Source organism: Pelodiscus sinensis, chromosome Z, assembly GCF_052426305.1.
Source record: "Pelodiscus sinensis isolate ZL-2025 chromosome Z, ASM5242630v1, whole genome shotgun sequence".
Taxonomy (NCBI): domain Eukaryota; kingdom Metazoa; phylum Chordata; order Testudines; family Trionychidae; genus Pelodiscus; species Pelodiscus sinensis.
The window spans coordinates 38,588,940-38,615,999 of NC_143085.1; the positions used below are offsets into that span (position 1 = coordinate 38,588,940).

General features: G+C 43.3%; 1 protein-coding gene across 1 annotated transcript in view; it reads right to left on the reverse strand.

Annotated features, from left to right (window-relative positions):
- Positions 1-27,060, reverse strand: part of PITPNB (phosphatidylinositol transfer protein beta) — a 77,846-nt gene that overhangs the window by 48,024 nt on the left and 2,762 nt on the right. The window contains exons 2-7 of the mRNA XM_089775283.1: positions 19,270-19,300; positions 16,946-17,091; positions 8,929-9,020; positions 7,789-7,796; positions 3,466-3,540; positions 1,248-1,331 (exon numbers count right to left, since the gene is read on the reverse strand). Coding sequence (XP_089631409.1) covers positions 1,248-1,331; positions 3,466-3,540; positions 7,789-7,796; positions 8,929-9,020; positions 16,946-17,091; positions 19,270-19,300 — 436 coding nt within the window. The remainder of the gene's footprint in view (positions 1-1,247; positions 1,332-3,465; positions 3,541-7,788; positions 7,797-8,928; positions 9,021-16,945; positions 17,092-19,269; positions 19,301-27,060) is intronic.

The following is a 27,060-nucleotide window of genomic DNA, read 5'->3' on the forward strand; positions in this document are numbered from 1 at the left end:
AATTGCAACTAATCACAGTTTCATGTATTACTGTTAATGTGAATAACAACAGTGTCCATGGAAAAAATCAGGTGTGCCGTAGCACCAAGATAGCTATGACCACTCAAAGACATCCAGTGATCACTGGTCAAAGCAACAGCTAGTGCATTTTTCAGAAGCTCCAACTTTGCAGTCTTCTCCTTGTGATTTAGGTCATGTATTCCTGATGCAATGGTTTGTTTGAAGGGCAAGGTGTAGGATTGAGTGGAAGACAGTTTGAATAACTCCTGATACTTACAATAATGAGTAGCCTGCACTCCATAGCTATACTTTGCCATAGCATTGGTTAAGCTGTTGTACTTTGTTTGATCCATGAGGCTACAGTGAATCTAAGTATACTCTGTCACAAATAGCAGTGATCACTTGCTGCCAATGGGTTGTATAGAACAAGCACTAGAGGCAGAGGCGTGCTTAGTGCATAGGAAAGAATTGCAGTCTTGTAGTACTTCCATGGCACTGGAACTCAACCTTGCAATGGCTACAGATAACCACCTCTTTACCCAGGGAACCATTTGGAAGTTTTTAAAAATAAATTCCCCATTCAAAAGATCTGAACTTTTGCTGCATTAACTATTTCTGATATTTCATCCCTCCAGATCATGAGAACACCATAGAATTTTGCCAGTGTCCACCAAGTAATAAAGTACAGTAAGTGAAGAAAAAACTGAGATATGTGATTAACGTGGATTAAAAAATGAGTTCATGTGTTGTGTTAATGACTTGTGTTCACTGTGATTAACAGCTTTTAAAAATAATTCTGTATCTAAGTTGCACTTCCATGAAAAAGACTGCAATACAGTATTTATATGAAGTGAACTGAAAAATATGATTATCTATTTACAATAAATATATTGTAATAAAAAACTGAGCACTGTACATAGTGTATTCCAAATTGTAATTTAAAATCAATATATTTGAAAATGTAGAATATCAATGTACAATAAATTTGAATTGGTATTTTGTTTAACAGTGCAAATAAAATGCAATTAATTGCCACTCTTAATCTCATGATTAATGACTTTAATAACTGACAGCCCCCAATTTAGATTAATATGTCTCTCAAACAATGCTATATTTAACTGAGATCAAATACTCTGATATCAATCTATTTACTAACAATGAAAAAACCATGCTAAAGGTGCAAATAAAGTCTAAAGTAATTAGCTAGACAGGACAATCATCTCTCAATAAGTACAATGTCTACTTACTGCTGGTTCTACTTGAGTTCTGTCCGCAATGTCAACATGAACAACTTCAACACTCTTCCATGTATTTGGATCCAAGTCATGAACCTGCAATGGGGAGAGGAAGGAGCTTCAGTCTGTGTCATCTTATCACAGCCACTGCATTAATTTTGGATTACCCAGATTTTTCTGAGTTCTATAAAGATGAAAAGTTACGTTATAAATCACTGGGGGGGAAGGAACATGGCTTAAAGTTACTGGGTTTTTCATTTTAGTAATAACTTTATTAAACCTTCAGTTCTTGTGCTTTCAGAGAAGCTTCATTTTAAGATTAAGATGTGTTTGTCTATTATTTTCCTTCCATCTAAGGACATCAAATCCTGTAACTTGAATTATACATTCAATATGCTAGACAAATGTTCCCTTAAATCAGAGACTCCAACACATTCTGAAGTTGGCTAGTATATAGTATTCATCAACATCTATCAAGACATGACCTAATGCAAACAGAAGGACCCAGATAAATAACATGTGCCATATGCATATTGCTGTTAAACATATACACACTTCAGATTAAGCACAAGCATAATTATCTAGGAAAACTTTTTATTTTCTATTTTGTTAGTGTAAGTCATCTCTCTTCAGGTTTATAAGCTGTGTAAAAAAAAAAAAAAAAAAAAAATGGTCCAAGCAAGTCATGCAAACATTGAAAATGGACATTTATATAGCTGCCCATCATTAATATCTGACTATTCTTTCAATGGAGAGGAGAAAAGGGACAGTCCAAATTACACATCACCCTATCCTATTACAAAGAAATTTAAAAAACCAGCTGGAAAGAGAAGCTGTAAATCTGACGCTTTTAATCAAGGTTTGAACAAAGACATGAACTGGATGGACTGCTATATTCAACTCCCTAATGACATCAAACTTTAAGTATCGGGCACTTGCAGCCCAATCTATTAGCTTAATTTAGCATGGACATAAATTGACAAGAGTTTTTCCTCCTTCTCTTCCCCTTCCCCCCCATCCTATCCCCTATCTCTCTATTTATTTGTACCTCAGGACCCCTTGTTTCAATCACATGAATTCATTAATTCATAATTGTGCCCACGAAAGTAGGGATGCAGTCAATTCATCGATTAGCAAAAACTTATTAGTTAATACTATTGACTACATGCATTTCCCCCACCAGTAAATTTTTTAGAAGGCTGGCCAGCAGCCTGGCTCAGTCCCAGCTTACGCCAGGTCCAGGACCTACCCCTACTACTGTTCTGCATCTGAAGTATATTAGGAGCCAGGCAGGTGGCAGCCCAGCTCAGTTCTGGCTTGCACAGGGTCTAGAAGCTCAGACCCGCCCTCCACGCCATATCAGAGGTGGCACCACAGGGCAACAGGCAGCTGATCTGCAAGGAGAGCTGGTTTTTAAATTAGCTCCCCTCGTGAACCAGCTTCCACTGGCACCCTGCGCTGCTGCCTCTGACACAGAGTAAGCAGCATGGAGTGACAGGGGCTCCTCAGGAATGAGGCTGGAGTGCACTGGCTGCTGGCCCCACCCCTAGGGCCTAAAGAATAGTTGAGTAACCGATAAGAATTCATGAGGTTAATCAACTATTCAATTAACCGACATTTAACAACCCTTCACAAAAGTTCATGATTCTATCTACATTTTTTGTTAGTCTCTAAGGTGCTGGAGAATCATTTGTTGTTTAAGTTTTTACGCAACCCTATTTGCACTGAACCAGCTATACTGAAAAGGACATATCCAGGAATATTTTCAAATTTAGCTAAAAGGAATTTCAGCCTGTACCTTTAATAAAATACTTGAATCAAGAAAACTGCATGCGTGCTTTCAAAGCGCCTACAATTCATTAAAACCCCTTGCTGGAACCACTGGGATAGGAGACCACCAACATTTAAAAATCTGCGATAAAAAATTTCCTTGCACAAGTGCTCAGAGTCAATATCTAGGTAGCACAACTGCAATTCACTATCTGACCTGAACATCTTGTAAGCTTTGAAAATAAAAACATTTCCCTTTCCCTAATTTCTTCCTTCAATGACGGTATGAGAAATAGCTTGACTGATTTACAGGAGTACTTTTTATTATTTGTTTGAGGGAGGCTGCTTTCCCCTTTAAGGACCAGCTATTGCCCACTGCCAAAAGAGAGATACTGGTTCACCAGGATCCATGTGTGCAGCAAACAAGGCAAATGTTGGGTTACTCTGGACCCTGACTTACGTTTTCTGATGTCCCCAAGTCTGGTTTATGCCAGGTCTCTATTTTTATGAAGAAATCATCTTTCATATATTCATTCTGTAAGAAACAAACACATGCAGCTGATGGGTGATCACACTTTTTTCCTTTTTAAAATCTTATATTTAACAAGTTCATGTCACCACCAAGGAAGACACAACAGGCCTTGACTACCAACTTTGCTTTCCATTTGAACGTGGATATTAACGGGAATAATAAAGGCCCCATTACTGCACATGGAAACAGTTACGTTCAGATGCCCCACACCTCAACCTGAAATGTTGGTTAGAGCATAAAATGCAACTTGAATGACAGGACACCTACCCACAATAGTTGTTGAGAATTTGTAAACATTTCAATTGGACTCTTCCAAATTGTTTCAGTATTCCCCAACCCATGTTACTGCAAGTTTTCTATTTCATCTAAAGTCCGAATTTTATTTTATTTTTTATTTAGAAGACTGAATACCACAGAAATCTCAACAAAAGGTTTCATACAAAAATACTATTCTGGTGTGAGATCTTTCCTACAGCACTAAGAGTAGGAAATGTCCCTGAAGAATTTTCAATGTTTTAAGTTATGTGATAAAATACAGGGACTATGAAACAAAGCTGATCATGAAACTTCCTTCCTCCACAGAATAGAAAGGAATGGAGTTACAGGCAGTCCCCGGGTTATGTACAAGATAGGGACTGTAGGTTTGTTCTTAAGTTGAATCTGTATGTAAGTCGGAACTGGCGTCCAGATTCAGCCACTGCTGAAACTGACCAGCGGCTGACTACAGGAAGCCCGAGGCAGAGTTGCTCTGCCCCTGGCTTTCTGGAATCAGCCTCTGATCAGTTTCAACAGGCTGAATCTGGACACCAGTTCCGACTTACATACAGATTCAACTTAAGAACCCCAGGCATCCCCAAGTCAGCTGCTGCTGAAACTGATCAGCAGCTGATTCCAGGAGACCAGCTGATTCCAGGAGACCAGCAGACCAGGGAGATAGGCAGCAAACCCCGTTCGTAACTACGGATCCGACATAAGTCGGATCCGCGTAACTCGGGGACTGCCTGTATTAACCAAGTCAGAGAACATGCACCTTTATGTGCACAATACTATGATTGGTCAGGTTAAACTTGCTTTATAGCCCCATCTGCAATCCTTTGTTTATCTGGTCTTTAGTGAAACCCAAGCTGTTTTCTTAGACTCCACAATAAATTCAGATGCAGAATTGAAGTTTGCTTGACAGAGAACAGGTCAAGCAAATGTGCATTACTTCTGATGATAGAAGATTAGAAAAAAGTCGAAGCACTTTACAAAAAAATAACAGTTAGTCTTTTGAAGAGAGATGCACCATTACTGCAAGTACTAGTTTAAAATTAAAGTTGAGGTTAATTAAAGTTTCTGTGATACCAATCCAGATTCTGGGTTAAACCAATTTAAATGAACCAGACTTCACTAATCAGGAATAGGAATTTTTGCACATGAGCCAGACTTACTACTCTGCTCTTCCCATACAAGGAGCCCTATAGATTTGACCAACATACGGCTAACTTTCTGACAAACTGCCTATTGGAAAAAAATGTGGCAAATGAAGGAGTTTTATATGTTAGAAAACACACTTTTTAAAATTAGAGCTAACTATTATTTTGATGTTACTTTCACAAAGAACACTGTGCTCTTGGCAAGGCATATATAAAAAGGAAGGAATGTTCTGCAGTACAGAAGTAGAGTTTGATTTAATATAAGCTTCCCAATGAGAAGGTCAGGTCATTCAAAACATTCCCAAGTCTCCAGCCCTTCTCGGTAAGAGAAAACTCAACATACTCCTTGCTGGATTATTCATTATCTGCTCAAAGGATGATAAGGTATCTTCATCTCAGTGTCTTACAAATATTTTAGATCTCAGAGTGGATTAAATGTTGGGCTGTAAGTTCTGAGAACTGAGCCATTCAGTCCAGAGGACAGTTTGGGGGCAACCGTCCCAGGCCCCGTGCTTTGGGGGAACCTTGCAGCAGCCACCTCAACAGTCCTATGGATGAGACAGCCCTTCTGTTAGCCACAGACCCATGGTATTCTGGTATGGGGTAGCTACAGAGGTGGAGCCCCGCCAACTCACCATGGCAGGAAAGTGGGCTGGGGCTGAGGCACTCCGCTTCCCACCACTACAGTGAAGTAGAGTGCAGCAGACTGGGAAACGGCTGCAGACCAGAGCAGGCTGCTGTTTAGCTCTGGCTCCTGCCACTGTAGTGAGTGCAAGGGGAAGGATGGGGGGGGAGGGACAATACACCAATTCTTGCCAGGCCCCCTAGATAAATTCCAGCTTGTGTTGCTCAGGGAGGGGAAAGAACAGTGGTGGGAGCAGGGCCTGCAGCAGAGTTGTCCTGGGCCTGCGGCACTGGGGGGGGGATGGGAAGTTGCTCCCAGCCCCATGCCTCCTGTAGGGACAGCCCTGTCTTGAGAGTGAGTATCAGCGTCATCTCTACAGACATGATCCATTATATTTTCAAATGCTGGCAGGGAGTATTTCTGCCAAGCATCCCATCATCAATTGTCTAATTTCAAGCTATAGTGGCTGTATTCTATAGAAGAGATCAAAAACAGGTTTAAACACCACTACAACAGTTTTTAATGAGAGGGGCTTATTTGTTTGATTTTAGCTCATTGTTAAAAAGCCTGCTGGTGCTGTTCTTACTCTGACTAGTCGAGCTGTACCACACTGAGTAGCAATGTTGCAGCATGGGCCAAACAAGAATCAAAGGAAGCTGCTCATTTATAAAAATCTACTATTAATTTAAAATGCACTTTACTGCATTGCCAGTGAGAAGTGCTTCACAAATCTGCAAAGTGATGCACGAGGTTACACAAACTCCCATTAAATGACAATAGCAATTGTGTGTCCATTACATTAAACCATTACCACTTAGCATACCAATTTTGCTCAGTGCAATGACTATTTTGAGTATTTCATGCTTACATTCACGGAAGAGACATCTGAGTTCTTGGGCACAACCAAATAAATCAAATGAGAAAGAACTAATCCTCTTCCCTTCTAGAGCTGCACTTAACTTGAAGGATTATATGATAGGCTAGACATTCAGCATGAATATGCAGCAGCTAGCTCTGGACTGGAACCACATCAAGAACTGCCACTCCAAACCAGACTGGTGCTCCATCTAACACAGTATTCTGTCTCTGGTAAGTTCAAAGACTCAAGTATTTTCCGTCTCTAAATTCAAAGTGAGTGAATCCAACAAGAAACAACGTTCAAGTGACTATGTACAGAATGAGGTTAATGAACATTTAAAATGTTAATTTAAATTTAACCATTTAAATCCTGGAGCACAGCACCACAGGCAGGAGAATGCTCTGGCCAGGCTGCAGGCAAGGGACTGCTTAGGCCAGGCCAGGCTGCCAGTTAACCTGTTACCCAGTAAGCATCTTGGCAAGACATACGCTTATTGGGTAAGTGGTTAGCCTGTTAACCCTTTACATTCCTAATGTACAGTCTGCTTAATTTGGCCTTTTGCAGGGAATAGAGTAATAACTCAGATAAAATACAGTGGACGCTTCTTAGATATTTATAACTGGAAGTTTTACCCTTTTCAAGGATTATGGCAAAAATGAAATCTTGGGGGGATTGCCTGGGAATACTTTAAGTTGGAGGGGCTTTTCACTTCAGCTTTCCCTAATGGCATATGTTATGTACTTGCATTTGGGGCACACATTTGGCCTTCCTCAGCACTAGTTTCCATGATCACCTTACCATACAAGACCACTGAAATAGACAGGGTGCAGGCTTTCTGGCTATCCATGAAAATACTTACTACTCTGGTGGGACGAAAGCTCCTCCAGAGGTACTAGCTGCCCATTTCAAACAGAACACGTGCCCAGATCCTGCCATAATCGCATAGAGCGTGTTTGAAGCAAAAAGGCAAAGCTAGCTTGCAATACCAGACTTGCAGGAAATAGACCCCAAGGCAATTTCTTCCCTTTCCCGGATATCTTCCTGTGGAACTCCTGACATTTTAAACTGTGTATTCAGCTATTAAATGAGTTTAGCCATGGTGTACTGTTGCAATATGAGGAATGATGAAGAGCAGAGTGAGTAATGAGAGGAGCACACGATAAAAAGGAAAATAAGTCTGAGGAAGACAAGTTAGCAAGTAATGGATCTGAAAATTCTCATTTCTGACTGGTGAAATCTTAATTAAGGCAGAGTCTGAATTGGCAGCTATGGAGCATCAGAAAGTCAGTTACAACTTTAATAACCAAGAATCACATTAAAAAACATATTTAACAAATAATACAGGTACTCACCGTCACAACTGAAAGCCAGATGAACATGCAATAAAAAGGAAAAGGAAGCATTCAAAATAGTGTTAATGTGTGGAACAGATCTGTCACAAAAGTTTTAATGCTAAAGCAATCTGTAACAGACCGAGTTATATACAGAAGGTATAATACAATCTCTCATTAAAAGCCCGTTGTTCAATAAGATAACCCCCCAAAAACCTCATTTATCAGCATATTTCTATGAACCAGATTGTTAATAAGATGAAGTATGGTTTAAGGTATTTTAAACACACCGAGGATGTGTCTAGACTACATGGTTCCGTCTATGTGCCAACATTCAGCTGATCTGACACAGCGTGGCAGTCTAGACGCGGATCTGTCGGCTGGGGAAGCCTTTGCTGACCGATCCCTTATGCCTCGTGAAACAAAGTTTACAGGATCAGTCAGCAAAGGCTTCCCCAGCCAATAGATCCATGTCTAGACTGTGTCGGATCAGCTGATCGTTGGCACAGCGCGGCGGCCATGTTTATTTTTAATGAAGCGGGGATTATTTAAATCCCCACTTCTTTGACTATGCCGAATAAACTAATTTACATGGCTCCGTTGATGGACCCATGTAGTCTAGATACTCCCTGACACAATAGATGGCAAAAAATAAAAATGGACAGCATTCTTGAAACTTAAAGAAATCAAAGCTTCAGAAATGCAATCTGAATGAAATCTGCTTTATGCAACATCTCCTGTAAAGAAGAAAAAGCTTTCTGGACTCTACATATGAATACTGCATCAAATCAAAGAACTGTTAATGGTATCTATAATTATCATTTTTAACCTTTATGCTCATTTGTAGAAGCCATTAGGAACTGTAATGTTTATTTCCGAACAGGTTTTATCCTGAACTTGGAAATAAATATTAGTCAGGCTCTTAAGTCTTGTACTAGGGACATCATGCACTACCACCTTATGATGTCTTGGGATTGAAGTCTGCTGGTTAATTTAAGTTGTCATGTCTTTGATGGTTGCATAGCTCAGCCAAGAGGTTTGACAAAAATTTACCTATAAAATATTTTCAATCCAGCTGCAAAACTTTGGGGGCCTAAACCACTTGATAGTGTTGTTAAGCAGTAAAGCAAAAAATTAATAATCAAGTCAGAGCAAGCTTACTTGTTCTACAATATGGATATGCATTCCAAGCCTTTTCATGGAATACCAAGGAGCCTTCTGGAGCAATCATCCTTACAAATCCAGGAACTTTACTGTGAAGAGCAAAATATTGTACATTTGTTACAGCTTTGCCAAGTGAAAGAGATTCCACAGATTTCTAGCAATTTTGCCTAAGCATATTAAAAATTACGATGCATAAACAATCAGTTTAATTTGCATGAAATGCAATAATGTTACCATGCCTAAAGTCGGTGAGCCAATTAAGCATATTTTCAGCAGCATTATATCAGTCAAATTTAGTTTAGCTTTCGTTTCTCTTCAAATAGAGTATACACCATTGCCCAGAGCAGGGGTGGGTAAGAACTACTCGCCAAGCCTTTTAATCCAGCCAGCAGTTTGATGCACAGGGACCCTTGGGCACTGAGCAGCTCCACATTATTCAAAGTAGCTGGCTGCACCATCTGACACTACTCGGAAACCGACCAATGGGCTGAGAGAATGGGCAGCACACAAGCCTCCCCTGTGGCAGATGGTGCAGAGAGCTACATGGAATAGCCAAGCCACTTTGAGCGTGGGGCTGCAGCAGGCAGAGCGCTTGCCTGAGGGTACCGCTGGGCTGTTGTTGGGAACTACCTATGTAAGCGCCTCCCTGCCCTAGGTCACCAATCAACACTCTTCTCCCCACTCTCCCCTGCCCCAGGTCACAACTTCCTCTCAGAACATGCACTCTGTCCTACTTCTCACCCAGGCCAGAATCCTCTCCTGCACCCATATCCCCTCCTGGACCCTGCACTCCAATCCTCTGCCCCAGGCCACAAGCCTCTCCTTCACCTAATGTCCCTATCAGACCCTGCACCCTCTCCTGCACCCCAATTCCTTACCCTGAGCACCCTTCTACATCCAACCTCTATCCCAGACTCTATGACCTCTCCATATAAAAGTGCTGCCCTTGATCACTTATCCAAGTGTCCTGCCACTAAATATTATTGCCCACCCCTAGTCTAAAGAAACTGCTTCTCTCTCTAGCACAGAGGTGGGCAATAATTTTGGTGGGGGGGCCACTCCAAGAATTTGTAAAGTGGTCAAAGGCTGCACTTTTCTTTGGAGGAGGTGCGGGTCTGGACATGTGGAAGTTGGGAGCATTAGGGTACCTGGGGTAAGGGACTGGGTTGCAGGATAGAGATGTTAAAATTAATCAACGAATTGAACAGTCAATGGAATTTCGACTGTTGCTACATTTCGAACGTGGAAGTGCCACACAGCATTCTGCCTTAGAAATGTACAAGGGCCTCAGCAGGGGCTCTTGTGCATTTCAAAGACTGAAATGCTGTGTGAAGCCCAGGGCCAGTGGGGGACTCTGAGTCTACCGGCCCCAGGCTCCATAGAATCACAGAATACTAGGACTGGAAGGTACCTCAAGAGGTCATCGAGTCCAATCCCCTGCCCTCATGGCAGGACCAAATACTGTCTAGACCATACCTGATAGATAAATGTCTAACCTACTCTTCAATATCTCCAGAGATGGGGATTCCACAACCTCCCTGGACAATCTATTCTAGTGTTTGACCACCCTGACAGTTAGGAACTTTTTCCTAATGTCCAACGTAAACCTCCCTTGCTGCAGTTTAAGCCCATTGCTTCTTGTTCTATCCTCAGAGGCCAAGATGAAAAAGTTTCCTCCCTCCTCCTTATGACACCCTTTTAGAAACCTGAAAATGGCTATCATGTCCCTCCTCAGTCTTCTCTTTTCTAAACTAAACAAACCCAATTCTTTCAGCCTTCCTTCATAGGTCATGTTCTCCAGACCTTTAATTATTCTTGTTGCTCTTCTCTGGACCCTCTCCAATTTCTCCACATCTTTCTTGAAATGCGGTGCCCAGAACTGGACACAAGACTCCAACTGAGGCCTAACCAGTGCAGAGTAGAGCGGAAGAATGACTTCTCGCCTCTTACTTACAACACACCTGTTAATGCATCCCAGAATCATGTTTGCTTTTTTTTGCAACCGCATCACACTGTTGACTCATATTCAGCTTGTGGTCCACTATAACCTCTAGATCCCTTTCTGCCATACTCCTTCCTAGACAGTCGCTTCCCATTCTGTATGTATGAAACTGATTGTTCCTTCCTAAGTGGACCATTTTACATTTGTCTTTATGAAACTTCATCCTGTTTACCTCAGACCATTTCTCCAATTTGTCCAGATCATTTTGAATTATGACCCTATTCTCCAGAGCAATCGCAACCCCTCCCATGTTGGTATCATCTGCAAACTTAATAAGCGTTCTTTCTATGCCAATATCTAAATAGCTGATGAAGACATTGAACAGAGCCGGTCCCAAAACAGACCCCTGCGGAACCCCACTTGTTATACCTCTCCAGCAAGATTGTGAACCATTAATAGCTACTCTGAGTACGCTTATCCAGTCAGTTATGCACCCACCTTATAGTAGCCCCATCTAAGTTGTATTTTCCTAGTTTATTGATAAGACTATCATGTGAGACCGTATCAAACGCCTTACTAAAGTCTAGGTATATGACATCCACCGCTTGTCCCTTATTCACAAGACTCGTTATCCTATCAAAGAAAGCTATCAGCTTGGTTTGGTTCTTTACAAATCCATGCTGGCTGTTCCCTATCACCTTGCCTCCTTCCAAGAGTTTACAGATGATTTCCTTAATTACTTGCTCCATTATCTTCCATGTGGCACTTCTGCTTTGAAATGTATAAGAGCCCCACTGGGTGGAATGCCACTGTGCCCCAGCCCCCTCCCATGGAGCTGGAGGGAACCCCTCTCCTCTTGCCCCCATCCTGCTTCCTCTTTCAGATAGAGGCAGCAAGTGGGGGGAAGCAACTAGTTGACTAGTGCTTTTGCTTATCAGATAGTCAACTAGTCAATCAGTTGCTTACATCCCTAGCGCAGGAGATGGTGTGAGGTCTGAGAGGGAGTTTGGGTGAAGGAAGAGGTTGAGGCCTGGGTCAGAGAAATGGGGTGCAGGGTCTGGGAAGGTGTTTGGGTGTAGACGAGGATTCTGGCCTGGGGATGGGTATTGGGGGTACAGGATCTGGGAGGGAGCTGTGACCTGAGGCAAGGGGGTACAGGTTTGGATGGTGACCTGAGTGAGGGAGTTGGGGTGCAGGAGGGTTGGGGTGCCAGAGACAGCCTCTGGCTGTGAGGCACTTAAGTGTCTCCTGACCAGCAATCCTGCAGCATCTCCAAGGCAGGGTGAACTCCCTGCCTGCTGCATTCCCAGACCACTTGAAACTGCAGGCTCTTCCCTCCACATGGCTCTCAGCTCCAGGAGGAGGAAGAGGCTTGCGTTACCTCCCCAACTCCTGGCCAATCTTTCAGCTCCTATTGACTGGTTGTTTTTAGACAATAAGGGCTGAGAGATTGGCTAGGCTCTGTTCTTACTGGTTGGTTGTTTCCAGGCAATAAGAGCTGAGCATTAGGCCGAGGATGAGGAGATCACACAAAGCTTCCCCTTGCCTGCAGAGCAGAGAGCTGCACAGACTGCATTTTAAACTGCAGCAGATGTGTGTCTGAGACTCCCAGCAGGGTGCTCTGTGGGCCGGATCTGGTTGCTTGTGGGGCCAGACCTAGTCCCCAGGCCATATTTTGCCCAGCCTTGTTCTAGCAGCATGACATGACAACACAGATGAAGTCATGTAGCTCAGGTGGCTCTGACCTAGAATGTGGCTAGGAATTAACTAAATTATCCCAATATGTCTCCAAGTAAATATCAAATTTCTACTATAGGAATTGTCATGCATGGTTAAACCTAAGGCCCACCTAATCCAGAATTTTCTCCCCAACAGTGGGCAGATCAGATGCTTCAAAGTAAAGCACAGAACCCCAAAAGAGAAGGGTTTTTTTCTGAACCCCAGACAGCTGGTCATTGATTTATGCCCTGCAGCAGTAGAGATTCTATCTACAGTTGAGGACGATCTCATTAATCATAATGGATCAGAAGTCCCAACATCACTAAAAAAAAAAATTAAGACCACATGTCAATTTGTAGCTTACACAATTGTAATCAGTAATATATACTCCGGCTCGGTACAGTATAGACATCTACACTCAGCTCTGCCCATGCACTTCAAGAACTCCCTGCAACAACCTTCCAGGAGTTAGTTATTCCTTTCCACACCAATTAATCCCGTATAACATAGTATTTGAGAGTGACATTATCAGCTATATGTTTAGAGTGCTACTGAACTCATTTCTCCAGTCTGGATTTTATCTCTGATTTCTCAAGGTGAAAGATTCAAGTCCCATCTTATTTATGAAAGAAATGTAATTCTATAGCCTGTCTGAATTCCATACAAACATTTCATTATCTCCAGCATTTAATGATGCCCTATTCCTGAACAGATTCCTTTTAAATGGAAAATATTTTCGGTGTCCCATACTCTGTTAGATCAAGAAAACAACTCTGGCTACTCAGAGATAAGAATGAAGGGGCCCAAGAACAAAGCCAGGAACCCTGCTTAAGTCCAACGCTCTGAACAATCACTCAGTCACCATCTTTCTGCCTCAAATGGAATGGAAGAGTCATCCTTTCCCTATTGAATTACTGGTAAGTGAAGATCACCTCTTCACCAGGATTGCTCAAGTGCAAACTCACTCTCACTGTAGAAGTCATTGGTGACTGACTAGATGGGAGAGATCCAGAACAAATGGCAAAATAATGTATTGTTGTTTTCAACTATTCAACCTCCATGCCTGAAACAGATTTAAATGGAGATGGGCCAGCAAGAGTCAACCCAATAAATATACTCTAACAACTTCACAGTAGCTATAGCAACCGTGTACATCAATTTCTGTATACAAATTTCCATATGCTTACAGTTAGCTCCAGCTGATCAGCTCATGCTTTGGCTCATGCTGCCTAGCTGGAAACTGTTTTGCAATAAAAAAAAAAAATCTGATGAACAATTTTAATCTTGGATAGCAAAACACAATTTGATTGGTTTGATAGCAAACATGAGATTTCTGTTTTTAAAGTGAATAGATAAGGTGTTGCTAAACTTTACTACCGAAGTATTCCGACTAGCAGACACATGCAGATCTGGCTACCCTTCTAACATTTAGACATCAAATTAAGTTCACCCAATTTACACGGAATACTTTCAGTACCAATCTCTTCCACCAAAAGGAAACATACCTAAGGATCAGTTGTGAGCCAGCTGAACAAAATGTCTTAGATTTTAATACAAAAGATACACACACCCGAAATGCTACGCACCACTAACAAGCAAAAAAAGTCACTAAAAAGACTGAGTTTAAGAGCAACTGCAGTTAGGAGCAGCTACTGGTCCAAACTAGAAAAATAGTTAACCAAAGACTAAATTAAAAGTTAACAAATACTTATCACAACCTGAATTTCCCATAAATATTAGCCTTTATCACACCCTCTTTCCCTAGATAGCACAAACTGAGGACTAGCAGATAGCTATATAAGAAATGCATTAACCATCAGGACCCCGACAGAGGCTCCCTGTTTTAAACCAACTGGACTCCTGCTCCAGCTCTGTACTGGAAGTGACATCTCAGCTTCCCCCAGACACACCAGGCATTGAAAAAGCACAGGCTGGGGGGAGGGAAAGAAGTTATATTCACCCCCTCTACTATCATGTCAGCAACACCTCATAAGAACATAAAAATGGCTGTACTGGGTCAGACCAAAGGTCCATCTAGCCCAGTAGCCTGTCTGCCCACAGTGGCCAGCACCAGGTGCCCTAGAGGGGATGGACTGAAGACAATGATCAAGCAATTTGTCTCCTGCCATCCTTCTCCAGCCTCTGACAAACAGAGGCCAGGGACACCATTCCTACCCCCTGGCCAATAGCCTTTTATGGACCTAACCTCCATGAAATTATCTAGCTTCTCTTTAAACTCTGTTATAGTCCTAGCCTTCACAGCCTCCTCCAGCAAGGAGTTCCACAGGTTGACTACACGCTGTGTGAAGAACTTTCTTTTATTAGTTTTAAACCTGCTCCCCATTAATTTCATTTGGTGTCCTCTAGTTCTTCTATTATAGGAACTAATAAATAACTTTTCTTTATTGGCCCTCTCCACACAACTCATGATTTTATATACCTCTATCATTTCCCCCCTTAGTCACCTCATAATTAATGGTATTGAGAGCCAATGACAAAATATCAGCAATGGTTTTGCTTTATATGTTATTGGGGTTTTTTTAATTTTACAGAGTTGATCAAACGGTCATGAATAATTTCTTCATAAATTTTCTTCATGAATTGGTAGATGAGGGTTAGCTACATCATTAAAGTTTTGCTCAACCAGCTCTAGTTTTAAATATGTAAAATGTTGAAGGTTAAACAATTGGAACTGCAGTCTCAAGTATCGCAGAAAGTGACATATACATATGAGTGTAAACACATTCATTCTATTCCTGGGGGGAAATCTGTGCAAAAAGGCAAGATTCATACTTTGACAAAATAGCAATAAAATCACTCGTTTCAATCATTTTGGTAATTTATTTCAAAATACCTGTTAACAAGCATGTTAACAATACAGACAACAGCAAAAGAAGATTTATCCAGGAGAGTTAAAGAAATCCCTACACAACTCAGTTCCAGCAGTAGGATGCTAGAGGGGGCTGTAAGAGGCCTCAAAACACAGAGACCAGCAATCCCCTCCCTCCAAAATCCAGCAACAGAACAGCCCCCAGATACCAATACAGCCAGAGTCTTTACTGTCCCAACTTCTTTACAGTTCCACCAGGGATTATGATGCGGTGCAGCCCTGCCCTTCCTTACTCCGTACTGCCTACACCTAACAAATAGAACCCGAGCACAAGGAATGGGCTTATTTGAAACCGAAATCTGCTTTATGCATGCAAATGACAGATAACTAATGAGGAATTTCTTAGGTCAGAAAACTGTATTGGTAACTTTGAAGACTTTCACCTATCAATCAGCAGAGAACTAGTTCTATTCAAGAATTTTGTTTGTTAGCCATTTTTTTCTACATCTTTAACAACAACCTTCTGTTCTATATTTAAGCATTCAAAAAATAAAAAAGTGTACTAGATATAGAACTGTACTCTTTGATCCACTGGACAGTCTGTTTACATTTGTGACAAGGACAAACTAGATTAGGAGTCTCGGCAGATGTGGCAAGATTCCAGCAACAACTTTAATAAGCAAATATTAATGATCACTTTCCTTTCAAGAATACAAGTTGAATGCAACTGCAGCCAGGATATTAAATCCCTTTTTATACTAGAAATATCACACTGGTGCATGTGTGTCAAAACAGTATGTGAGAAAATGACCTCAGATAAAAGACATTTCCTTATTGGTAAAAAGAACAAATCAAAGCTCACTGGCAGCAAATATAACCCAATTTCAGGAACTGACCAGAGACCTGCAGCCTAGCTGAGGAAGTGCTCACATTAAACAGGGAAAAGTATCAAGTCAAGTCATGTCAAAAATACACGTTAACAGGTATATAAATCTGCCATGAATTTTTTTCATTAACAAAACCATAGGCTGAAATATCACAGCCTTTGTTAAAACTCATGTGTTTAACATGAGCAATGTGATGAACTATGTTCAGAGGAAACTCTTCTTTAAAGTGCCTAAAACTGACTTTTTTTTGGTCTATTCAGTAGGGATGTTAGCATGTAATCATTTACAGTATCAGAGGCAGTGGGGGGAGGGTGAAAACCAAGTGTCTATAGGGAACAGGCTTTTAAGTTGGCTCCCCGCAAATGCAGGCTCTGCAGTCACCTGCCCCTCCTACCAACCCTACCTCCCACAGCAGTTACACTTTTACAAAATAAATGTTTGCCAACATTCCTAATATTCAGATTGATTTTGTGGTGTGCTCCTCTTCTTGCCTACTACCCTTCTTAACATTCCCAACTGGCTCTAAACACTTCCTGGTCAGAACTGAAAGTATGTAGTACTCTTCCATGATGAAAAAAAGCTGGGAAATCATGGGCAGTACTTCTCTCATTGAAAGACAACAAATACATCCCTTACCTCTTTAAGTGATAGATTTTGTGGGTATACTGTCCCTTTTCACCATCCTTTTCATAAGGCTCATTCTGTAAGACTTGAATTCCTTCACCACCTCCTGTTTCATTTTTACTAGCTTCTGCCACAGAGTAAAGTTGCCCAACTTGATACTGAAATTAAGAGATGCAAAATTTCAAAACTAAAATGTAACAGAACACTGTGTAGAGTGTCAGAGTAGAGATATTTCAATTTGACCAGCAAACTTTGTATGGATATAATTTCTTGTAAGTGAACTGACATTTTTACTATAAGGAAAGTATACACTAGACCCGTGGTCCCCAACACGGTGACCACAGGTGCCATGGCACCCGCGGGGGCATTTGTGTGCGCCCGCCGAGTGCTCAGGGCTGGCCTGGCCCCAGGCACGTGGTGCATGCACAGTGCCAGAGCTGGGTCCGGGCACACGGCGCATGGTGAGCGCCGGCCCCGGGAGCGCTGCGGATTGGCCACCCACACTCTGGGCGTGCAGCACTTGCAGGGGGTGCCAGCCCAGGGCGCGCGGCGCTTTGGGGGGTGGGGGTAGAGCGCCAGCCCCGGGCGCGTGGCGTTTCCAGGGGGCACCGGCCCTGGGCGCGCGGCACTTGGCGGGAGGAACGCCGGCCCTGGGCGCGTGGCACTTGGGGCGCACAGCGCTTGCGGGGGAGGGGAGAGCACCGGCCCCGGGCACGCGGTGCTTGCGGGGGAGGGGAGGGGAGCGCCGGCCCCGGGCACATGGCTATGGGGGGCCTCGCCCCTGGGCATGTGGCTATGGGGGGGGGGCCGCCCCTAGTCATGTGGCTATAGGGGGGGCCGCCCCCGGGCGCGCAAGTGTCCCCGCCCTCTGGCGCCCGGTTGGGCGAACAGCCACGCCCCCTGGCGCCCGGCAACCTCAAATGGTTGGGGACCACTGCACTAGACAGTGGTTCCCAAACTTTTCAGCATCATGCCCCCCTTTTTGATTTGAGAAACCCCCTCTCACACACCCCCCAAATAGCAGCAAAACTTGAGCGGGGGGGGGGAGGGGAAAAAAAAGGAGCTGACTGGGGACAAAAAACTTGGGGCAGGTGGGGGGTTGCCTCCCTCCCCCTCCTCCCCTGGAATTTCAGCACATCCCCCAGTTTGGGAAACCAAGCACTAGAGAATGACAAAACTCTGGGAAAATATGTCTAATGGATTATTAAAACAAACAGTGCTGTGTTTTGTTCCACATTCATATAACAGCATACAATCTTGAGTCTCACTAGGCAGATCAAGAATGCTTCTATCAGAAAGCGTCAGCAAGAGGAAGGGAAGTGGGGGCTCCACGCAGCACTACCAGTTTGAATTGCGGCATGCAGCCTGGGCCAACTGAATCCCCAGCTGGCCCAGGCTACAAGCAACATTTCAAAGAAGCAGCGCCACGTGGAACTCCCCCACTGACCCTGTGCTCCATGTGGCGCTGCCACTTTGAAATGCTGAATGAAGCCTGACACATGGCTCCTTGCAGCGTTTCAAAGCAGCAGCGCCACATGGAGCCTGGGTTTGGCTGGGGGCTCAGAGTCCCTAGCTGACCCTGGGCTCCTTGCAGTGCTGCCACTTGGAAATGCTGCAGGGAGCACGGACTGCTTGAGTCCCCTGCTGGCTCAGTGCTCCCCACAGCACTTTTGCCTTTGAAGTGTAGGAACAGCTCTATGGTTGTTGCTACACTTCAAAGGTGGAAGCACCCTTATCAACTAATTGAATAGTCGATGCAAATTGCACTGACTATTCGATTAGTCAAATAGTTGAAGTTTGACATCCCTATCATTGAATTGAGATAAGTTTGCTCAGACTGACTGATGGAACAGTAATTCACATTTGGTGTTCTAGTGCAGTGGTCCCCAACCTTTCGTGGCTGCCGGGCATCATGCTTCCAGGGGTGGGGCCACGCATGCGTTGCGCGCTCGGGGGTGGGGTCCACCCACACGCCCTGCACCATGCATATGCTGCACGCCCAGGGCAGGGGCCGCCCATGCACCGTACCGTGCATGTGCCGCGCACCGGGGTTAGGAGCCGCCCATGCACCGAGTCCAGGGCTGACACCACGCATGTGCCGCGTGTCGGGTATAGGGGCTGCCAACACACCCTGAGCCGGCACCACACATGTGCTGCACGCCAGGGGCGGGGCCAGCCCAGATGTTTCGGCGGGCACACATAAATGGCACCCGCGGGCACCACGTTGGGGACCACTGTTCTAGTGTATGCACAGTACAACACACATTGGGATCCAGGTTAATCAGTTTTTAAAATAAGACCAAAAAAGCCCAACAAGAAAGGCAGATATTACATACCTCTTGCACGGAGCATGGTAAAGCCACTCGGCTGAAAGAGAAAAGAACAAAGTAAATGCATAAAATAAAATCTAAATAAGTCATCTGTTCCATACGCAATACCTATATTAGTCTTTATAAAGAAATTAAATTTGCCATTTTATGAATAATGTTCATTGACCTTTTATAAAGCAAAATTACATAAGCAACCAGCCAAGTATAACCCCATGTTAAATATTTGTTGTAAGTAAAAAAGTTTAAGTGGTTGAAATCGGAGAGAAGCAAAGAGACCCAAGAATTACATCCAGCTCTGTCATTAACTTGAAGTGACATCAAATGCAAAAATCACTTGCAAAAGTCAGAATTTAAGGCAAGAAAGGACGACCAAACCATCGAGTCTGACCTCCTTTACATATTGGGCCACCATCATCCTGAATTGAGGGACCTGCTTCCTCATTTGTAGAACAGCAATGAAGCTTATGCACAATACCCTGAGATTCATGAAAATACACTACTGCAGATGCAAAGTAAAAGAATGAATGAGAATGACCACAAATCTGACTGCAGTGATTTTTTTAATTATTGAAACTTAAGTACTCGTTGAAAAAAGTAAATGCAGTAAAAAGCAATCTGTATTTGGGAGAGCAAGCGGCAGTGTATGACTGGACAGGTAGTTTATAAACAGCATTGATACATCCAATATAACAGAATTACAATCACAAATATAAAAAATGTTAATATTTCAACAGCAACAATTAAGCTTCAATATACATGCCAGAGATCTAAAAGTGGAGTTGGTTAAACAATTAGCCAATAAGCTAAAGCTTGTCGGTTTATGCTACCAACTATATGCATCCCTCTCTCCCCCAGCAGTCTGGCTCAGTTCGAGCTTGTGCTAGGTACCTAGCAGTTATCCCCACTCCAGCTTTGCAATAATACTTTCTTTGCAGAGACATAGCAGCAGTAGCTCCTGGGATCTGGCATGAGCTGGGACTGATCTGGGCTGCCTGCCCACTGGCTCCTAAATGATTTTTTATGCAGAGCTATGGCAGGGGTAGTTGCTGGACCTGGCACAAGCTGGGACTGAGTGCTTGCAGTGATAACCCTTATCAATTAATTGTGTAGTTGACAAAATATGCCGACTACATGAATAAAATTACATGCTTCTTAATATCCCTAATACATACAGTATTGACTAATTCAGTTCTATACTGAAAGTACATGTGCAATGCAGTTAACTGAATATTGCTATAAAAGCCTTAAAAAAAAAAATCACAATTATCTGGAACGTAAAAGTTACCTAAGAACTGATCAACTTAACACTGCATTAAGAAATTTGCATTTTACATATGGATTTTTTTTCCTGACAAGTAAAGGGAATGAAAGTTTGGGGGGTTTTGTATTTAAAACCTAATTTAAATACAGGGTACTTTATCAACATTTACGTGAAAAGGAGACATGGATTAATACTCCATTTTTTTTATTCCTATTGTTTGGGCACTCTGTGAAATTGGGATATTAAAACTACAGCACATCAGTTACTACTGAGAAGAACTGCATCCTACAACAGAATGTTACTGATTTCCTGCAAGTAAAAACTTGTGTAAGTTTGTGGAACACAGGAACTGTTGCAGATTAGGGATGTTAGCAGGTAGTCAGGTAACAGTTAACTGGTACCCAGGAGCAGCCCCCTCACCCGCAGCCAAGTAGCTGGGAGCCAGGGTGAAGGCCAGCAGCAGCCAGGCTTGAGCAGCCCCTCCTTGGAAGGGGAGCCACTCCAGTCCAACCTCAGCTGATGGGGAGGATCCCCTCTGCCCTACCATTTAATCAGTTAAACATGGCTTCTCCAGGCCACACCAGTTAACTAATTAAACATTATATCCCTATTCCATACCTCTAATCATTTTTGTTTCCCTTTTCTGAACCTGTTCCAATGCTAATCATAGAATCCTAGGGCTAGAAGAGACCTCAAGAGTCATCGAGTCCAGCCTCCTGCCCAGAGCAGGACCAGTTCCAACTCAATCAACCCAGCCAGGGCTTTGTCAAGCTGGGACTTAAACACCTCTAGGGATGGAGATTCCACCCCCTCCCTAGGGAACCCATCCCAGTGCTTCACCGCCCTCCAAATAATTTTCCTAATATCCAACCTAGACCTCCCCTTGGAACTTTATATATCTTTTTGAGATGAGGTGACCACATTGGCATACAATATTCAAGATGTGGAATTACCATAGATTTATATAGCGGCAATATTCAGTGTCTTATTATGTATCTCTTAACAATTCTCAAAATTCTGTTTGCTTTTTTGATTGCCACTGCACGTCAAGTGAATGTTTTCAGAGAACTATCCACAATGACTCCAAGCTCTCTCAAGTGGTAACAGATAATTTAGTCACCATCATTTTGTATATATAGTTGGGATTATGTTTTCCAATAGGCATTACTTTGCATTTAACAACTCTGGGAAGAAAATGGCAAGTGAAATTCAGTCTTAGTTTTGTGAGATCCTTTTAAAGCTTCTCACAGCCCGCTGTGGACTTACCTATCTTGAGCAGTTCTGTATCTGCAAATTTTGCTACCTCAGTTTACCCTTTTCTCCAGATCACTTATGAATACAGGCAGTCCCCGGGTTACATACAAGATAGGGACTGTAGGTTTGTTCTTAAGTTGAATTTGTATGTAAGTCGGAACTGGTACATATAGTAGGGGAAACTCTAGCCAAACATTTCTCCAGAGCTCAGTTTTATTCTCCCACACCTCACTTCCCTCAGTCCTTTATTCTCAAGCTGAGGTGTCTGCTGAGAAAAGCCACTCTGCGTCTCCCTGGTCTGCTGGGGGGAAGCAGCTAGTGCGGGGTTGCCTCACCCCGTTTATAAGTAGGGATCCAATGTAAGTCGGATCCATGTAACCCGGGGACTGCCTGTATGTTGAATAGGACTGATCCATTTGTCTCCCCTGTATATTCTGAAAACTGACCATTTATTCCTACACTTAGTTTCCTGTCATTTAACAAGTTATCAATCCATGAGAAGACCTTCCCTCTTATCCCATGAAAATCTACTTCGCTTAAGAGCCTTTGGTGAGGGACTTTGTCAAAGACTTTCTGGAAATCTACACACTGTCCACTAGACCCTTCTTGCCCACATGCTAGCTGACCTCCTCAGAGTATTCGAGTAAATTACTGAGGTATAATTTCCCTTTATACAAAAATCATATTGATTCTTCCAACAAATTATATTGATCTCAGGGTACGTCTAGACTACAAGCTTTTGTCGACAGAGGCTTTGTTGACAAAGCTTCTGTTGACAAAGAGCATCTAGACCAGTGGTCCCCAACACGGTGCCCGTGGGCGCCATGGCGCCCGCGGGGGTATTTCTCTGCGCCCGCCAAGTGCTCAGGGCTGGCCTGGCCCCGGGCACATGGCGCCTGTGCGGTGCCGGAGTCGGCCCCGGGCGCATGGTGAGCGCTGGCCCCTGGGGGCGCCACGGATTGACCGCCTGCGCTCTGAGCACGCGGCGCATGGGGGAAGCGCAGGCCCCGGGCGCGAGGTGCTTGGGGGGGGGGAAGCGCCAGCCCCGGCCGCGCGGCACTTGAGGGGAGCGCGCCGGCCGCGCGGCACTTGAGGGGAGCGCGCCGGCCCCGGGAATGCGGCTATGGGGGGGGCCCGGCCCCGGGAATGCGGCTATGGGGGGGGGCCCGGCCCCAGGCGCCCGGTGGGTGAATGGCCACGCCCCCGGGCACCCGGCAACCCCAAATGGTTGGGGACCACTGATCTAGACTATATCCAGTTCTGTCGACAAAGCAAGCTTCGTCGACATGAGAGTGTAGACATAAAGGACAGTGCAGTGCAATAACGCCTTCTATCGACAGAACTCTATAGACAAAAGGCGCTATTCCTCGTAGAATGAGGCTTACCACCGTCGACAAAACTGCTGAGTTCTGTCGACAAAACCCTGTAGTCTAGACACACACTCAGTATCTGACAATTCTGTTCTTTACTATAGTTTTGACCAGTTTGCCCAACACTGAAGTTAGACTTACCAGCCTGTAATTGTTAGGATCACCTCTAAAGTCCTTTTTAAAAACTGGCATGACATTAGCTATAATCCAGTCATTTGGTAGAGAGGATGCTTTAAGGACAGGTTACCATAGTTGTTAATTCCAGAATTTCACATCTGAGTTCCTTCAGAACTCTTGCATGATTCTTATGGTCTTGATGACTTATTACTATGTAGTTTATCATTTGTTTCAAAACCTTTAGAAGTGGTTTATAAATACTTATTATTTCACCTTTGCCTCAACTCCACAAGCTAGTGTTTTAATCTCCATAGATAGTTTTCTTTTTTCTACATCAGCTGTATAAAGATGTTTGAAATTCCCCTTCCCACACAGAGCACTTATGCTATCCCACAGCTTAAAGCATTCAGCTTGTATTTTCCCAAAATTCACCTTCAAGCAGAAACCAAGAACAGATTTCCACCCTAAAGGCAAAATAATTTGGTAATCTACACAAATAAAACATTAAGTAATAGAAACCAGATTATGTCCTAAAATATAACAGTTCACCCACCATAATTAATTTAAACAATCTCACTGTAGTGACTCATTCTCCTAACCCCGTAACAGGGCAAAACATAAAATGAGGTTCCATTTGGGAATACAGCTAATAAATACCTCAGGAGAAAATATTCTGAAACAGTGAATAGTAAGGAGAAATTTGGGGAGCAATAATTCCAAAGTCAACAAATGACAGAGGACACCAGGTGAACATATGCAATGAGATGGAACAGCTAAAAAGACCAATGAAATTTTGGTTCATATGTAAAGCATAGGGATGTTAAATACCATGTAACTGCACCAAATATTATTAGTTACATGATTATTCTATAGTCCCATGGGGTACAGGCAGCAGCCAGTGCACTTCCAGCCCCACTCCCGGGAGCCCCCTGCCACATTATACTGCTGCCTCTGTATGAGAGGCAGGAACATGGGGTGACAGGCAGGAGCTGGTTTGCAAGAGAGTCAGTTTAAAAATCAGCTCCCTATGCAGACGAGCTCCCATCTGCTGCTGCTGTATGCAGGAGACCCTAGCTGCACTGGCATCCCAGGGAGCAGCCTCTGGAGTGTCTGTGATGAACCTGGGCCTGTGGACAGAGGCTGCTCCATGGCAGCAGTGTGAGGATAGGAAAATAGCAGCAGCTCCAGGGGAGCAGGCACTGTCTCACACCTCCCCCTCACCGTGCTGCCTCTAACACAGAGGTGGGGGGGGGTCAGTATGTGTAGCCGATAGGATTAATCAATAAGCCCAGGCATACTGGTTAATCACCTAGTTGACTACACATTGACATCCTCAGTAAAGCAGTGACACCACCATCATTTTGCAGCAAGGAAAAGACTGTCTCTGTTACTTTACCTGTTACATGCAGACACAGCTAGGATGTTTTTTATGTTCAATTCTGGGCACCTGACTGCTGAAATTACCAATGCCTGTCCAGTTGTCTCATAGGTACACAATACACAGTTCTTCATAAATTCTGGGACTAATCCTCAGATCTAAGTTTTGTCCAAAAGCACAACCTCCACACCCCAATCTCTACCCAAAGAGTGACTATCAGATGTAGGCCTTGCTAAAACAATGCACGTATTTGACACCCTGAGGTCAGATTATTGCAGCATGCTACATATGATCACAGATCTTGAGACAATTTGTAATTTCATGTGAATGGCAAACATGGCTGTCCACTTGCTAATTTGATTTTCCTGCAGGGAGCACACTTTACAGCTGATCAGTCCACCTACTGACTCCCAAGTGGAGCTCAAAGTGCTCCTTTGATCTGCAAAATGGTTAATAAAATAAGTTATTATGGCTAGTTAAGTGACAGCCCATCCCCTCTGTATAGTACTGTGGTTAGAAGCATCAAACATGCTAAACTGAAGCCTCTTTAGTCTAAATAGGAGAAGGTGGTACTGCTTACTCCAGAATGCACTCCTGGCCATTCCTCAGATTTGTTAGTTTTCTGGGTACTCCTCTGGTTCATCTCACTACCTCACCCCCAACAGAGGAAGATGGGTTGATAGGATTAATTTGCAGTACTGTTTTGGAAATCAATTATTTGGATATTCTTGGTTGGCCTCTTATGTTTACTTTAGGGATGTTAGCAGCAATGTTCCCTCTAAGCTGTGGAGCAGCACAGCTTCCCTAGTGATTAATCAGCCCCGCCCAGTCAGAGGCTCAGGGCACCAAGCTAACTCATTGGGTGGGGCTGATTAATCACCCGTGAAGCTGTGCTGCTGTGTAGCTTTAAGGGAACACTGGATAGCAGCTACCCAGGAAAGAGGTAGCAAATGCAAACCAGGATCATTAACTGATTCAGAGGCAGCAGTGCAGTGTGGCAGGTGGGAAATAGCCTGTTTGGGGAGTTGGTTAAAAAACAGACTCACGCAGAGGGCCCAAGCTGCCTGTAGAAAGAAGCTGCTCCAGTGTCCCACAGAGCAGCCTCTGTCTCCAGCAAGCTCAGGCACCCCGAGGACAGGGGCTGCTGCTGCTGCTCCACGCTACTGCCTCTGTATCGAAGGCAGAAGACTCTGGTGGCAGAAGGCTCCCCAGGAGTGAGGCAAGGAACTGGGAGTGCACTCATTGCCAGCCCCATCTCTGGGGAGGACACTGAGTAACCATGTAACTTAAGAATTTTAGTGGTCCCACGGTTATTTTAATAACCAATTTCAAACATCCCCAGTTTATTTGTATTTTAATATCCTTATCTCAAGCACCGAAAGGCTGCTTAAAATTTTAAACTGGCATACATTCTGATAAATGTAGTATAAACAGTTAACAGGTTGAAATAATCCCTTATGCTAAAAGAAAATATAATTGCTTTGTCAAAAAAATCTTATGTCATACCATACCATGATATGCACAGTTATGAAACTTAATCCAAACATTTTGGAACAATTTGTGCCAAATACAAAATGCAAATGAAGTTGTACCATATTGTACTGCACTGAATGGGTATAAACACCAGAACAAAGGAATTATTTGGAGGAGTCCAAGAGCACATAACTCTGTGGAATTATATAAAATTAAGCCCAAAAAAATCACTGCATCACCAGCAAAATCTGGTACACTCCCCCATAGTAAATCGTGATTGCCCCATAACTGAGTCCTTCAAACTATATTACAAAAGCCATTGGAAAACAACATATGGAACAAGCCTGCACTGGTCAGTTGGAAGAAGAGAAATGAAACTGTTCTTTTCAAGCAGAGACATCCATGAGTCACTGTGCCAACACTGAGGCCTAAAGTCTATGAAATCTTTCCCAACTGCTATTGTAAGAAGGAAGGTTCTTTAGCTGATTGATTACTCATGTTCCTTTAGAAGGGAACTGTTAGATGAGTCTAAGCCTCTCTCTCTCTCTCTCTCTCTCTCTCTCCAGCAGACTCCCAAGCGTACTGATGCTCTGAGTTTACAGTCTTTAATGTTCATTTCTATGAGGAAACTTCCTTCTCCTGGAGACAGAGCTAATAAGAGTGGATAGCACACAGTAAAGCACAAGAGGGCAGCCAAATCAACTACATTATCAGTATCTGTGCTATAAAGAAATTAACTGAAACATTATTCTGTACATTATGACTGTTGGCAGGGAGTTCACATTTGACACTTCAGCACTATTTTGCCAGACAAAGGAATTTGCTAAATAATGCTTAAATTGTCACAGCATTAAGTCATTTAATAAATTCTTCAGACATACCTAAAGCTAAAACAGAGGCTCCAAATGTAAACAATCTGGCCAGAAGTTTATGATATATACAAG